The following is a 17,500-nucleotide window of genomic DNA, read 5'->3' on the forward strand; positions in this document are numbered from 1 at the left end:
TGCCTTGGCAATTCAATGGTTTGGTAGTTTCCTTATAATTTAATATTCATTGAGAATTTATAATCTTTCTTCTTAATAAAACTATTTTTAAAAAAAGCTGTTTGGTAAAAGTCTAAAAGTCTTATATTACTGGCTATGAATTAATTTTCTCCATCTGTAGATAGGTCACAAATCAATTTTATTGTAATGACTTACATGGCTCTCTTTCATCATGTTTTGTTGACAAAGGGGAAACCCTGAAACGTCCTAATCATTTGTCTAGACGAATCAATTGTAACTTTTATGAATGTAATTTGTGACTCGTCATCCCAAAACAGCATTTTGTTGAAATGAACCAGATGCTAAAAAAGTCAAATGAAAGTTAAACTGATCTTAACATGAAACCTTGGATTTCACCACTCTGAAAGACTATATTCATTCTTCTCAATAAAACTTATAAACTCAACAAAAGCCTGATACTTTTTAATATAGATTCCAACTTTTTGCACCTTACTCATCACAACACAATACAGTTTGGAGACAGTGGGTCACATTTATGACTTACATGGCAGCAAAGCAATCTGTGGTGATCTCAATCAGCATCTTGGCAGGAGGGCAAGCCATCCACATCTGCAAGACCTCGTTGAGGTTGGTGGCATGCTGAATACCACGACGTGTCGCATACTTGGAGCTCATTTGACCCAGGAGAGACAATGACCACTAGGATTGGATAAAACAATTTTGTCAGTTACTTTTTTTAAAAAATAGTTACATGAAAATAGATTTAATGTTTCCAAAACTTTGCAAGGAGATGATCACATCAGATGACGGAGGCAGCGTGGAATAGCCTTTTGGTCTCGTTTCATACCCAGAGGGTACCAAATTTGATTCTTCTTGCCGCAATGGGTGACTTTGAGCAAGTAACCCCCGCCTTAGCTTACTCTGAGGCGCTGCTGGGTTGGGGCCTAGGTTATTTCAGTCTTCCCTTGGAAGAGAACTTAAAAAAATTTATCCTTGGGGATAAATAAATGGAATTTTCCTTTCGTTTTAAAAAACAAATCCTATTTTATTTTTATAAAGTAATAATAATAATAATAATAATAATAATAATAATAATAATAATAATAATAATAATAACAATCTTAATTCAGGTGTAAATGAGTACCCGGCTAGAGGCAGTGATGGATATTGTACACCAAATAGACGACTAGTACTACATAGAATAGAAATATGGTTCTATTTGACCTGTTGGGTGAATAAATGAAAGATTGTGAATCAAATTGGTAAAAAGGTAAATCAACAAAATACTCTCTATATTTATGTTCATATTTATCTTAGGCCTATTCTGCAGTTGTCTTGAAAAACACAGTATATGCAATGTCAACCAAATCGCACATGCTGTGTTCTTTAATAAAACGGCAGTATTCCTGCAATAATTGGAATATAGTATAACACTGTATATACTACTGTTACTATTTCATCGATTGAAGTTTGCATGTAGCATCAATTTGTAATTAATAACTTACAGATGACACAACAGGTGCCCAAGCCTCTGGGTTGGACTTGATGAAAGCAAGCAAGACACCAGTCACGTCTTGTAATGCTGACAACTGACTTTCTTGGACTTCCAGGGTGCCTACCCACAAAAAAAAAAAAAAAAAGTAAAAAAATGGGAGAATTAGACTACACGATACTACTAGTTCAAGATTAAAAATTGGGAAAGTTCTTATCCATGATACATTGTCAGGAGAAGCAGGCAGCAATTACATAATTTTAAAAAAATGCAAAACCAAAAGACTTTTTTGGCATTGTTTTATAGATTTCTTTAATGAAGTCTCCACTTTAAGAATTTTTGACACCATAGGTGTCATTTTAAGTGACCACTTTAAGAGAAGTGAAATTGACATCACTCAGCTCTTTGTTATTGTTTTTAGACAGCCACTTTTATGATAAGTTCTCACTAAATGATATCCATCAGGCTATACACGTTCAACATTATACATAGTTTTGTGTGTTGGTACGTTTAACCGGCTGGCAGGTATTGTGAGTCTTGTATCTAAATGCATAGCATCAATAGGATTTAAGAGTTTTCTAGCCAAAAAGTAAAATGACATTTTAACAGAGCATGGCAAAACTGGCCATTCACTTTGAAAGTTTCTCTGAATTACTCAGCCTTTCCATATCGAGTGTTTTGATTCTAACCGGGCAAGTGGCATATATATCAAAGCCCAACCTCACCCCTACCCTTGTGACCAACAGTAACAGAGACTAATGACAACCCCATTATTTGGCAAAAATAACAGTAATGAATAATAATACTAATAATAATAATAATAATAATAATAATAATGATGATGATGATGATGATGATGATGATGATGATGATGATGATGATGATAATAATAATAATAATAATAATAATAATAATAATAATGATGATAATAATAATAATAAAATTAATCTTTATTGTACAGAAAAGGCAATTTGAATCGATTTACAATGTTCTATATGACACAACAAGAAACAATCAACTCATAACACCCCATCACACTTACAAACATATCGTTCACATGGCAAAGTGGAGTAGTCATCAAGTATTACAATCAACTCTCTTGCACTCCATGATTATAGTTGGATGACCTCAATATCGCATAATATGCTATTTTCTTATTTCATTTTTTAGAAACTGCCTAAATTCCTTGAGCTATGAACTTGATGGTTCTTCAATGTCACTTTTCTTTGTGTATGTATGATTGGGAGTCCAAAGTGAATACAGTTGCGTCCCTCTAATCCGGAATTCCACAATCCAGATGTCTCCATTCTCACGTCGGGTTGCCCGGGGACGGATTTTTTTCTTTTTTATTTGTACACTTCATGGACTGACTCCACTAGCCAGATGTCTATGTAATCTGGACAAAATGCTGGAAACGGATATGTTAGGATTGAGAGATGTGACTGTTAAATTAACACTAATTAACTAAATCTTACCTCGACTTCCCATTTCCGCAACACTGAGAAAAGTGTTGACCGCATCGTCAAACACATTTGCGTAATGCTCCAGCACGGCATGGCGTGCAACAGGGACAGACCGCAGTAGAAAAAGTGCTGAGCTGGAGAGGCTTTCAAAACTGACATGTGGGCTGGAGTGTATTCCACCCTGCAGAAAATTATTTACTTGTTTCCAGATGTCCTGTAAAGACATTGTTCAAAAAAATTTTTAAGCTGGGGTGGTTAATAAAAAAAAAAATTTTTTATTTGGACAAAGCAAAATAAATATTAAATAAATTATCGAAGCTGGTATGTTTTTGTTTTTAAAGGTTTTACGGTGCTTGCAACACATTAAGGTCATATCAGCGCCAGTAAAAGTAAACGCTGTGATTATCCCCAGACACCTGTTTGGGGATAATGAAACTTATCCACATTCCAGAATATGCGGGGTAGCGGCTCAAGATAGACATAGAGATTGAAATCACTTTTTCTCGAGTTGTGAATAGCTCATACTCATACAATAGAGCCACGCCCTCTCTAGCCAGGTGTTGTTGTTGTACCAGAAAGGTCGCGGGTTCGAGACCCCATCGCCGCCACGAAATTGTAAAGCTTCATCGGTAACTGTAACCAATTCCGAATCCACCATCCCACCTGTATTATTATAGCTTTGGGAGGCCTTCCGAAAGCTCATCATGCCAAATATTCGCTCCCAAGAAAAAATACAACCTAGTACCTCTAACTACCCCTAATAGGAAAAAAAAACAAAAAAAAAAACAACCCTAGAACTGCTTTGCACTGCATTTCAATACCTCACAAATCAAAATGGCGGTCAAGAATCAAAACAATTGTCAAATTAGGAAATTTTTAACTTAATGACAAATTGAATAAATAAACGTCTGACAAAAGGTTCAAAGTGAAAAATACAAATTGAAAGTGAAAGAAATGCTATAACGAGGAGCTTTTGGGAGGCCTCCCTTGTTTTCGGCAAACTTTTTCTTTTTTTTTAACTGGTCTGCACGCAGGAAGAAAATGATGTCGTGTCGAATTCTAATAATGGTCTGGATGCAAAGGCACATTCACATACGTCACAATTAGTATCCTGGCTTCTGATTGGCTAATACATACGGTGAAAATAGTCTGTCAGGCTATTATCACCGTACGGTGAAAATAGACTAAAACACTATTTTCACCGCACGGTGAAAATAGTCAGTCCGTAAAGTTAAAGCACCCAAGAAATCCAATTTGAATTTTGTACCAAAGTACCTAGTATTGGGTCAAAATAAAATTGAAACTTGGCTCCAATAGGTTAAATTGTATTGCTTTTGGGGGAGGGGTTAGCACATACAGACTGACATTTCAGATTTCACTTGCGCTGACCAGTTTACGGACGGCACAGACTGGACTGACTCACTGACTGCGCTGTGACTTTCTTTTGGCTTGGCATGCAATACTTACACCCGGTTGTGTTGAGCATTCCGCGCTTGAAGTTGCCATTTTAGATTGAGCATAAATCTCATTAAAAACATAAAACTTAATAGATTATAAGCAGGATGCATGCAATTGCTATGTCCATCTTTATAATAAGTCGAGGTGCTCCGCAAACCGGCAACTGTTCGTGTTTGTTGGTTGTTTTTATAAAGAGCGTAACCTCCCTTGAATGAAATTAATTCTAATTTCTCAGAAAAGGAGAGTGCTTGTTACCAGGTTACCAAGGACAGTGTATTAATGGCGTCGACCAGACTGTCACTGTGAACCCAGCACCACTACACATTCGCGCACTTGGCTCGAACAGCCTATTGGTAAAATAAATCGATAAAGATCTCTTGCGTTTCGTCACTCGACGCTTATTGCTTAAGTGGCCCGTTTTTACTGAAGTGAGGATGTGTTCCTTATATGTGAATATATTCTCATGTAGTAAACGACTTTGTGTTTGTTAACATTATTCCATCAGTCTCGATTTCGTGTGATATTTACTGTGAATTAATGACTCTCGACAAGTTGGGTAAGTTATGCTTTAAATATTCTCTTATCACAAGTTTTGCTTTATTCCTTTTAAAATCATTATTTATTTCTTGAATGATAAACATGACACCGGTGTTATTTAATATTTATTCTTGTATTAAAAATAATACTAATACGAGGCCAGATTAGATTACTTATCATATATACTTTGCTGACATAAATCACATAGATAAGTTATCATCAACGTTTGTTGTATAAACATGCACTAGCGTTGTCGAACGAAACATAGTTTTCACACCTATAAGCCATTAATATTAGCACAAAGTCACATTACATTCTCCAACCAGTTGCTATCTCTCTCTTTCACACACACACACACACATACACACACACACACGCATGAACAATCATATATATATATATATATATATATATATATATATATATATTATATATATATATATATATATTATGTATATATATATATATATATATATATATATATATATATATATATATATAATAATAAATCTTTACCATAAATCGACTTTAATCTTAAAGGAGCGGTGAATATATATATATATATATATATATATATATATATATATATATATATATATATATATTGTGTGTGTGTGTGTGTGTGTGTTAAAAGAGAGAGAGAGAGAGAGAGAGAGAGAGAGAGAGAGAGAGAGAGAGAGAGAGAGAGAGAGAGAGAACGTGTGTGTGTGTGTGTGTGGGTGGTTTGTATGTTTGTGTGTTGCCATCGACCTTTAGCTGTCTGTCATGTTTCCTGTTTTCCTACTAACTGAAGTATTAATTCAAAGAATTATACTCTTGAAATGTGTGGGCATCGGGTTTTAAAAGGAAATGAAATTATGAAAATGCCTCTGATGAGATTTAAAAAATAAATCTGATAAAAACTCAGAGTTTTACTTTAGGCTTGATCGCTGGAATTAAGGGGCCAGGTACTCATTTTACCCTTGAGTGTGGTAAAATGGTTAATTGACATTCTTTTCCTAGAACTTATTTTTGCGTCGTAAACATCAGAATTTGAACCATCGACCTAAAGGTATCACTAGACCACAAAGTCGTGATCTATTCCTAAAATGTTTCTTATAAAACACAGTCTCATTTAGAGATGCAACTCAAAGGCATGTCTACAAACCATAGCAACCTTGAAAACATGCCGACCAACTGACATGCATGCTGGGCCCTTCAGATTCTTATCATCGTTTTCTCTATATTGAAATACATGTTTTTAAAAGCATGGTGTCGCCCAATATAGATAGTTCGAAGTTGACGTCACTCAGGTCTTTGTTATTGATTTTTGTCATCCACATTAATGAGTAATTTTCACTCAACTATATTAACCTGACTATAAACGATCATGGTTACACATAGTGTTGTGTGTTGGTACGTTATACTTCCGAATGGCACTGTTGTGAGTTTCTTAGACATATGATTTCCACGCTTCTCTATGTCAAAACAATGTGATAAATGTTCACAAACTGGAAAACCAGACGTTTCAGCAGGTAGGCATGGCCGATGGTGACTAAGCTACCAACACATCATCGGTTTGTTTTGCATGTTTCTGTTATATTGAACTCTGCAATATTTCCTCCCTCCCTCTTTTCACACTCCCACAACCTAGGCCTTTAAAGACTCGACTGTTCAAAATTCGTAGTTTATATGAAAAAAAAAAGAAAATAAGGGCCACTATATAGCTTTATAAATATTTATGGCCCACGGCGATAGTCTAATATTATGTCGGATTGAGCCTGATGAAGGACAAGTAAAATGTAAAATCAAAACGATCAGAATTATAAAATTATTTTTTTACAACTTTAAAAACTACCATTTCCTCAATTCGCCACTCTTGGGCTTCTTTTCTCTCTATTATAGGAATGAAAATGAGTCTCTTTAAAATCACTAGATACGTGAAATACATAATCTTGGCTGCACACGAAAAGGCATCGGTACAGTTGAATGATTTAAATTTCGACTTATGGGAAACACACAGACTATATCGGGCAAAAATCTGTTAATATTATGCACAATTTGTGTTTGTTGATATTTTATTTGACGTATATATATATATATATATATATATATATATATATATATATATATATATATATATATATATATATATATGTGTGTGTGTGTGTATGTATGTATGTGTGTGTGTGTGTGTGTGTGTGTGTGTGTGTGTGTGCGGACATCCAGTTTTTTAAAAAATATGAATGGGGTTTCTAACAGTTTAGTGGAAGTGCATTTGCTTTATACAAACAAGCATGTTTTGTGTATGACCTGTCATTGTCGCTTTGATGTTTGTATTGAAAAGGCGCCTAGAGCTGTTTGTATATGGAATAGGCGCGGTTTAAATGATTTACATTATTATTAAGAGGTATCGATCTCGGGTGTAGTCGATTTTTTTTCTTCCGATTTGGCTAGCCACTCAAACATGTTTAGGTAACTATTAGATCTGTTGGGAAGTAAGTTGCGATAAACTTGCATTCTATCTTAAATGTAGCAACAGTTTTTGTCTAACTCTAACTATAGCGCCAGTAATTTTGAATAAGAGTTTTATTTACGAAGGAGTGTAGCCTTGTGTGTATTGCCGTTAGTATGCACAACTTTCGTGTCAGTGTAAGCAATTCTATCGAGCGGAGTGTAACCAACCAATTGAATATAATCACTGATAAGTTGGTCAAGTAATGGCCAGCCACCATTCACTATAATCCAATTAACTATTATAATATCTATCATATATCTGTGAATTGCGAATGCAAGGAATTCTATTAACATGCAGTTCATTGCATAGAATTTTGGTTTATATGAAGTTCTTTAGAGCGGTAAGGTCACTGGAGCCCGGGGTTATTTTTTTCTTCTGTTTCTGTAGCGTTGAACGATATTTGAATTATAAATGCTATCTAATCTTTGGATTGGACGTTGGTCTATTGCAGGTACTTTGCGCCAAGTCTAGCAAGACTCAGCTACTCAATCACTTCTGGAAGGAGAGAGTAAGAGAGAGAGAGAGAGAGAGAGAGAGAGAGAGAGAGAGAGAGAGAGAGAGAGAGAGAGAGAGGGGGAGTGAGAGGGGAGAGAGAAGGAAAAAAGAGAAAAAAAAGAGAAGAAAGAAGAGAGAGAGAGAGAGAGAGAGAGAGAGAGAGAGAGAGAGAGAGAGAGAGAGAGAGAGAGAGAGAGAGAGGGGGCTGTTCCCGGGAACGATAAGATACCGGTCCTCTTGCTTGTGAGACGAGAGCTCTACCACTGAGCTACCAATACCCCTCTGTATTGGAAGTAGGTAAAGAACATAATATGATAACGTGACATCAATGGATCGGCGGTACGTTGCCTTGTCTTGTAATGAGATTAAGCTTTGGTGAGCGTCGTCAGTGGCTAGATGGTCAGACAGCCCTGGTTAAGAAATATTTCGGTAAAACATTTTACTTTACTTGAGTCAGTTGCCAATGTAGGCACAGGCGGATAATAAAGAGCATCAATAAACAGAGATGCCTAAAAGGTAACCTATAGTGTTTGAAATGGAAATGTGTTACCCACCGTCTCAAAATGGTGTTAAGCCGAGATACACCTGATTGGTAAAAGTCAAATGTAATTCAAACTGATCGAGACAATGAATTCTTGGTTTTTATCATCTTAAAATTAAAATTCTATATATTATCTTCTCCTCAATAAAACGTATTATTAACCTCCTCCTTACCACCCATAAGGAAAATCGTCACATTTGTTACGATGCAGCCAACATTTTCCTCATTCAAATTTCTTTTGTACCTCATAATATTTGAACAAAAATGTTTGCTATAGTTAAAAGTATATTAACACTGTGTTGAAGAGCTCGGCTTGCAAAATACATTATGTATAGCAAGAACCAACAGATTTTGTGTTTGAGTGAAATAAATATATTTTTGTATAGGTTGGGTGTGAAGTTCTGGGGAAATCCGGAAATGGCCAGTAAGGAGAGAGTTAACTCAACCGAAGTGTGATATTTTGGGGTTTTGTTTTTGTTTTTGTTCGTTTTTTTTTTTTGGTTATAAACTCAAACTTCAGCACTTTAACCATTCCCGACAGTACACCGTTTTGAGGCAGTGTGTCACATTTGGTTTCTTATGCCTTCTGGAGGGGAAAAGGGAAGCATTTTGTAAAAAGTTGAGCATTTATATAGCGCAAGCAATATCCACTAAACGTGCCCAAAGCCTCTACAAAAGGGACCCTAGCCAACATGTAGAACGAGACATGAGGCCTGTTTGGCGATATTACCTTTTTTCTTTTCGGACAGCGACAACGCTGTTAACGGCCAGGTACTCATTTTACACCTGATTACGGCGAGATAATATGAATACAGAGCCTTTTCAAAGGACTTAAATATGCACCGCTCGAATCGTGGGACTCGAACCGTGGACCAGCTGATCCGAAGGCGAATGCCATTCCACTGGACCATAGCCGCACTTTGAATGACCATATGTGATATTTTAGCGTTTGCCAGTTTAATAAACAAAATTGTACTCAAAAAGACAGAAAAACACACACACAAAAAAAAAAAACAAAAAAAAAAAAAAAAAAAAAAAAAAAAAAAAAACAAAAAAAAAAAACAAACAAAAACAACTTAAACTTTAGTCTCGTATTTCTGGTTATAATTCCAATTTTCATCTATATCACCCCGACTTGATCACGTGCGGCTATATGGACTTGTGGTATGACTTTCGCCTTCGGGTTGGACGATCCGGGGTTCCCGTCCCGCTCTGAGCGGCGCATAGTTGAGTTGGAAAATGCTCTTTACTCACACTCTTTCATCGTACTCACGTGTAAAATGAGTACCAGGCCGTTAACAGTTTTGTCTCTGTCATGAAAAAAAACCCACCAAAAAACAATTCAGACGATAGCCGACAGGCGTCATGTCTCGGTTTAAATTGCTGTTGGGTAGAGGCCTCTTGTAAAGCGCTTTGAGCACATTTAGTGGATATTGTTCTATATAAATTCTGAAGAAGAAGAAGAAGAAGAAGAAGAAGAAGAAGAAGAAGAAGAAGAAGGTAATAGTTGACAATATATTGTTAGGAAATACTGACTGAGAAATCCTAATAATTGACGGAAGTGTTTTACACCCAGAAGGCTATATATATATATATATATATATATATATATATATATATATATATATATATATATATATATATATATATATATATATATAGGTCTATTGTATCAAGTTACATCACAGCTTGGGCTGAACTAATTATAATATAACCGAGTATGTTTCTTTGGGCATCGTTCGGACACTTGATAGACAAAGTAACCTTTACCTTGTTGTGATTGAACTCTCCGTGACCCGGCATCAAATGACGACCATTGGTTGGCTGGGTGTTGTGTGAATGAATGCATGTATGCAATTTGATAATGGTTGTTGGCTAGGGCGGGGCTATATTATTATCGTACAGCCCGATTGATTTTATCGTTGTTGATAAATTAATCATTATGTTGGCTAGACGTGTGACAGTCGCTAGGGAGGAGACAGGCAGAGAAAGAGATAGATAGATATAAAGATAGATAGATAGATAAATAGGTTGATAGGCAGATAGATAGATAGATAGATAGATAGATAGATAGATAGATAGATAGATAGATAGATAGATAGATAGATAGATATTATTTATTATTCACCTCATTTGTTGTTTTTTTCTTCTACAACCAATTCCCCTCAACCATATATATATAATATATATATATATATATATATATATATATATATATATATATATATATAGAGATAAATATATAAATAGATAGATAGATAGATATATTTAAAGATAGGCGTGTAGATAAATAGTTGATATATATATATATATATATATATATATATATATATATATATATATATATATGAGAGCGATAGAGAGGAGGAAGAACGAGAGAGAGAGAGAGAGAGAGAGAGAGAGAGAGAGAGAGAGAGAGAGAGAGAGAGAGAGAGAGAGAGAGAGAGAGATCGAAACATCTTTTTAAACTATAACTTTGTAAGTTTTTGGTTTTTTTTTTAAATCACTGTTGGGGCCCAAAACCATACCATCAAAGTTAAGTAACCTGTCCTCTGCACCTTCTGACCCACCCTGAGAAGTAATGGTGTTGGTGGAGGTGATGAGAGGGGGTGGGCGTAGCTGAACAAACCGTTGATACTAATTCCTGTTGCTATTTACTTATTGTGTTGTATCCAAGACAACTGTTTACTCTCTCTCTCTCTCTCTCTCTCTCTCTCTCTCTCTCTCTCTCTCTCTCTCGTCCATACTCATCTCGCTGATTGCGGGTAAGAGGCCATTAGTGTGGAAAGCCGTTCCATTTTTGTCATCAATAATCCATGATCATTCAAGACATTTCCTATGCTGAACGAACTAAACGAGCACGCGAACCTCTTTTCAGCTGGAAAGGTCTTGTTCTAACATTTCGTTTTCCTTTATTTTCCTGCTTTTCTCTGGCTCTCCCCCTCCCCCCCCCCCCCCCCCCCCTTGATTTCTTCTTCTTCTTCTTCTTCTTCTTCTTCTTCTTCTTCTTCTTCTTCTTCTTCTTCTTCTCTTCTTCTTCTTCTTCTTCTTCTTTCTTCTTCTTCTTCTTCTTCTTCTTCTTCTTCTTCTTCTTCTTCTTCTTCTTCTTCTTCTTCTTCTTCTTCTTCTTCTTCTTCTTCTTCTTCTTCTTCTTCTTCTTCTTCTTCTTCTTCTTTTCTTCTTTCTTTTCTTCTTCTTCTTCCCTCTTCTTCTTCTTCTTATCCTCCTCCTCCTCCTTTCTCTTCCTTTTTTGAGACGGTGGTTCACAATTAATTCCAACATAATACCAAATGTACACGGTTGGTCACATATTGTCATGCTACAATGAATAAAGAGACAACGAATTCAGTAATCTTGTTTACAACACTCGATATAACGATACACTATTTTAACGAAGTATTACAATATTATTTCCATGCTACGACGAAGAATCCACGAGTTTTAGCAACACTGGATATAACGATGCACTATTAAAGAAAAAAAAAGCATTACAATTTTATTTCCCTCCTGCGATGAATAACGCAACAAAGAATTCACAACACTGGATATAATGACGTTTTATCTTATTAAACCAGTAAACTTATACTATCATGCTACGATGAATACAGCGACAAGGAATCCATTACATACTAGTGTTGTTTACAACACTTAGACTTGATATGACGACATAATTGCCATAACAACAAAATATTATGTGATCTTAAAAAAGTACAATTACAAGAAAACATTGAGAGAGAGAGAGAGAGAGAGAGAGAGAGAGAGAGAGAGAGAGAGAGAGAGAGCGAAAGAGAGGGGTGGAGAGAGAGAGATAAAAAGAGAGAGAGAGAGAGAGGTGGAGAGAGAGAGAGAGATGAGAGAGAGAGAGAGCGAGAAGGAAAGAGGGAGAGAGAGATAGAGAGAGAGAGAGAGAGAGAGAGAGAGAGAGAGGGGGGGGGGGTAATCTTTGAGTTATGTATGACATGTTGTACAAGAATTATAATCCAGGTTTATTATGATAACACCTACTTATTTTGTTGTCATAAGATAACGGTCCAGATTGTGCCCCCTTCCTTTGGAACCATAAGGCACACTTACTAAAGCATGTGTTTACACTGCTGTCTATAGAATGAATGAAGTTGATGCCACTCAACTATTTGATATTACTTTTAGACTGCCTGTTTGGTGATTAGTTCTCACTAGATTGTATCACATAGACTATGAACGTTCAAGCTCACACGCTGACTGATTTTGCTGCCAAGATATGTAAATTCCCCGACATCTTCTAATGCTGTACCAGAGATGTTGATTTGTGATTGTTGTTTGGTAGTAATGCGCTGTATTTTCGTCTTCTCTTCACTAACCTTGAGACCAACTCGCTGAGCTGTTTCTTCCAGTGCCGTGACTTTGTTCTGCAGGTATGAGAAGCGGGCTAGGTTATCTGCAGATTCAAGGTCTTCAAGTCTTTTTGAAAATGTTTATTGAATGTCGTTGTTGGAGTTGCCATATGCTGTCTTTGTCACCCAGTTCAATACCACAAGAAATAGAAGTGGGGACAGCAAACAGCCCTGCCTAACTCGTGAGGTAAAATCAAAATCCTCTGAGAGCTGACCATTATGAATGACTTGGCAGGATAACCCATTATAAAGTCGTTTGATGATGTTTAGAACAGATAAAAAAGATAATAGTAACAGTAGAAGTCCATTTATAATACTAATATTAATAAATAAAATAAGTGTTTTTGTCCAATGCATTATATACACACACACACACACACACACACACACACATATATATATATATATATATATATATATATATATGTGTGTGTGTGTGTGTGTGTGTGTGTGTGTCACATTATTTTAGACACGGTGCATCGAAATAGTTTATTTCGTACGTGTTCAAATATCACAGAACCTTTTAGTGCCATTATCTGTCTCTGATCAAATATTTAATGAACACAATACCATCATATTTTATATTTTATTCTCATTCTCTCAATGTAACCATTGTTAGATTCTCTTTACACTGACACCCATCCACCCACCCACCCACCCCCACACACACCCACACACACACACACACACACACACACACACACACACGCACGCACACCCTCCCATTGCGTTAATTTGTTTGCCAAAGTTCAATTGACATGCACCCTAGAAATGATTCTACACAATGCCAAAATCCTTTCTTTTCATTTCGGCCAGAAACTTTTATTTTATATATCGATCGATCAAAATATCCCACAACTTGTCTAAAGTCCCTACAGCTCAGTTGGTAGAGCACTCGCTTCACAAGCAAAGGGCGCCGAGATCGAGTCCTAGTGTAGTCGGTATTATTTCTGATTTCTGATCCCCTCCACCCTTTCCCCTTGTTCCCACAGCAGTGATTGAGTAGGCAGCAGCTTCTTATGGTTCACACTATTATGTTATGACGATCGACCCAATCAGCAAAGTCCGGTCCGCATTCGTGCACCGTCGCGAACCCGCCCGGTAGCATCGTCACAACACACCTTTCGACTAGATGCTCTGCCGTTTCGGGTTCTTGCCCACAGCGTGGACATAAAGGGCAGGAAGTTAGACCCCACTGATGTAACGCACCGGCCGTTAGGCAGCTCCTCGACCGAAGCCGATTCGCAGCTACCCAGTGTCTCCTCTTACTGGTATCAAAGCCTGGCAACTTCTCACCAAGCTTAGAGGAGTGTAGGTCCCCGCCCCCACGAGGGATTGAATTCGTCCAAACCGACTTCCATCTCGTATGTGCAGCTCTGTCCGTAGTCAGGGATTCTGCGTACAAGGGTTGCCGGGACTTATTTCGGCTCGAAACGGGGGCACCGTTCATTATGCGCATGAGAGGGGTATCCCCATTCCCTCTCTCTTTGATCTTACTCAGCCAGTTTCCCGTAATGGTCTCCCTCCGGACATCGGGGGGCTGGATCGCTGCCATTACCGGGCCCCATTCTCTAGGGGTTGTTGCTAGCGTTCCCGACACTATGTGCATCGACTTGCGAAGTTTTACATCCACCTTCTCAACGTTTCTGCTTCTACCCCACACTGGAGCGCAATACTCCGCGGTGGAATAGCATAGTGCCAGGGCGGATGTTCTCAGGAGCGCTTGGCTAGCGCCCCAAGTCGATCCCGCCAGCTTCCTCAGAAGACTATTCCGCTTCTCTATCTTCCGGGCAACCCCTTCGAGATGAGCCCGATAGGTAAGGCTGCGATCCAGCGTCACCCCTAAATATTTTGGACGCGGCTCATATGGGAGTGGCTGGTCCCCGACTAGGACATTCAGTTTACGGGTGTGCCAGCCACTGCATAAGTGAAATGCAGTGGCCACGGTTTTTGAAGTGTTCATCTTCAGGTACCACTTGTCAAAGTAGGATTTGAGTCTGGTGACGTCCTCGCTGAGTACGCTCTCGAGACGGGTCCACACTTTACTCTGAGTAACGAGTGCCCAGTCGTCTGCGTATCCCAGCCTCAGGGAGGAAGTGTTCGGCATATCGCTAATGTAAACGTTAAACAACATTGGCGCAAGTACCGACCCCTGAGGGACCCCATTCTTCAATTTCCTAACTTTGCTCGTGACGTCTCCCAGCGCGACGTGGAATTGCCTTTCCCCTAAGATCGAAGAGAACAACTTCAAGGTCTTTTTGCACCTTATGATTTTTGCAAGTTTGAGCATTAACCCATCGCACCAGACCGTATCGTACGCCGCTGATAGGTCTATAAACACAGCACCTGTTTGCTGTTTTCTCTCGAACCCGTGCTCAATATGCTCTGTAAGGGCAATGACCTGCTCCGTGGTGCACCTCCCTTCCCTGAAGCCTGCCTGCTCAGGTGGCAGGGCAGCGTCTAGGACCGGCCCCCATCGTGTTAATAGAACACGCTCCAACAATTTGTAAAGACAGCTCAGCAGCGATATGGGTCTGTAGCTGTCTGCCTCCTTCGCCGGCTTCCCTGGCTTCAGGATGGCAACTATCTTCGCATGCTTCCACACTTGTGGAAGCTTTCCGTTTGCAAGGATGTCAGACATTGCCTCTGCTAGCCAGGCCCGTGCCCTGGGGCCCAGATGCGTCACCATATCGGGATATACACCATCTATCCCAGCTGCTTTGCCGTTCTTCACTTCGCTAATGGCTGCACCCACTTCTCGGGGACTGAACGGGGCCGTCCAGTCCGACTCCTCCGCAGGTAGCGAGTCCAGAATCGTACGGTACGCCTTGCGGACACCGCGCTCAAAAGCCTGATTAGGGATCCGCTTGCTACGGTTCTTAATATTCTTGGCAATTGTGTCTGCCTCGCATTCCGGTGCAGCCTTCGCGAAATTCCGATCTGGGTCCAATTTCTTTATCAAACGCCAAGCGTGGCGGCTGGAGTGTGTAAAGTCGAGACTTTCCACGGTCTCCTGCCACCGTTGCTTCCTTCCCTCTGCCAGAGACTGAAGTAGTCTATCGGCTGTGTCCTGGGACTGGGTCTGCTGGTACTCTCGGTACAGCTCTTCCGACTCTGCTGTCCAGCAAGGGGTGTAGAATTTCCGTTTGCCCCGTGGAATAGAGCGTTGAGCGCTCTTAACCAGTAGCCTACTAAATCTGGTTATATTCTTGGACTTGGGAGGAATGGCAGGGCAGACCTGCTCGATATAGGAACTGAATTCCTCCCAGTCAGCCTTCCTGAAATTCCATCTGCAAAGTGGGAGAGACTGCACCCTCGGTATTGTCACCCCAGCTGTGACAAGAACCGGCCTGTGCTGGCTATGCGGAAAGTCCCCGAGGACTGTCCGCTTCACCTGCAGCGGTTCACCGTTCGCGCCTTTCGTTACGAGGGTGAGGTCTGGAGTATACTCCTTCTTATGGCGGGTACCCCGGAAGGTACCCTTGGCTGTAGGATCATACACTAGGTGTAGATCATTACAGTCCATCCATGAGCGGAGTTGTCTTCCTGCCTCGTTGCAGTCTCGGTAGCCCCATTCGTGATGGTGGCTATTAAAGTCTCCCAGACAGATGGAAGGATGGCTGACCACCGGTACCGGTGGTGTAGTCCAAGTCGCTCTAGGTGGTTTGTAAATATTATGCAAACACAGTCCACCTACTTCCACGGAAATTCGGTTCACCCCATTGCTGTCCGTTACGCTCTCAATGACCCTTACCTTCGATGGCTCTTTAGCGTAAACGCTAACCCCTCCTTTGAGCCTCGAAGTGTCCTCGCGTTGGACCACCGTATAGCCTGGGATCTGGAATCGGGAAGATTGCGCGCCTGAATAAAGGTGGGTCTCCTGTAAAAGGAGGATATCAACGCAATGAACGGCCAGTAGCTTTGATAAAAGCTCATTTTTTGCCATACTCTGGCTCTCGACGTTCAGGGACAATATACGCGTCAGTTCGCCATCCCCGCCGTCGCATTTTCCAATCGGCAGGCCGCGAATCGATTGATGCATGGGACGTTTGCTTTTTTCTCGGACGTGCCGACGACCCGGGCGACACGAACGCGGTATTATTTGGCTAGGCGGCAGACCGCTTCGCCATTGACGGGACTGGTTGGGACTCGACATAAGGACAATAGTGTGGCGCCCGGGATAGGGCTGCTATTCGGGCACCGGGTTTGGATCAAATTTAGTCACACACCGGGGCGAGCAGCTCATGTGGCTCGTTGGCTCGATACCCGGGATGGTCTCGTGACGGTCGACCGGGATTTACACCTTTGCCCTCCCGTGTGCCTCAAGCCCCCTCACCAACTGCAAGGTAAAGATCCACGAGGGGGATTGAGTAGGCGAACAATACTTTGCGATAGACTGGCAAGGAATACTTTTGGTGGTTTCATGTTTTAGAAACTAGGATAAGCTCCGACTCCATCGAAGGACTATTTTTGTCAAATGTCAAAAAAAAAAAAAAAAAAAAAAAAAACCATGATACCGAATTTATACAATTTTTCAGAATATCACATTTTGTGACTTTTCCAAAAATCACGACCAGGAATAGACAAACAAACAAACAAAACAAAAAACAAATACAAAAACAACCCAAATTAGTCCTTCAGTAC

The 17,500-nt window shown here is 39.5% G+C and overlaps 2 protein-coding genes across 3 annotated transcripts in view; one reads left to right on the forward strand and one right to left on the reverse strand.

Moving 5' to 3' along the window:
- LOC144979900 (integrator complex subunit 5-like) overlaps positions 1–4,684 on the reverse strand; it is a 37,452-nt gene extending 32,768 nt beyond the window's left edge. Inside the window, exons 1-4 of the mRNA XM_078927162.1 lie at positions 4,423–4,684; positions 2,968–3,169; positions 1,506–1,615; positions 545–699 (exon numbers count right to left, since the gene is read on the reverse strand). Of these exons, the coding sequence (XP_078783288.1) occupies positions 545–699; positions 1,506–1,615; positions 2,968–3,169; positions 4,423–4,461 (506 nt within the window). The 5' untranslated portion in view covers positions 4,462–4,684. The remainder of the gene's footprint in view (positions 1–544; positions 700–1,505; positions 1,616–2,967; positions 3,170–4,422) is intronic.
- A 136-nt stretch (positions 4,685–4,820) lies between these two features.
- Positions 4,821–17,500, forward strand: part of LOC144979901 (tubulin polyglutamylase TTLL11-like) — a 68,158-nt gene continuing 55,478 nt past the window's right edge. For both annotated transcript variants that reach the window (XM_078927164.1, XM_078927163.1), the window contains exon 1: positions 4,821–4,969. The gene's annotated coding sequence lies outside the window, so the exon portion shown is untranslated. The remainder of the gene's footprint in view (positions 4,970–17,500) is intronic.

This window comes from Berghia stephanieae, chromosome 9, assembly GCF_034508935.2.
Source record: "Berghia stephanieae isolate SIO BIC M18660-M18661 chromosome 9, UCSD_Bste_1.3, whole genome shotgun sequence".
Classification (NCBI taxonomy): Eukaryota; Metazoa; Mollusca; class Gastropoda; order Nudibranchia; family Aeolidiidae; genus Berghia; species Berghia stephanieae.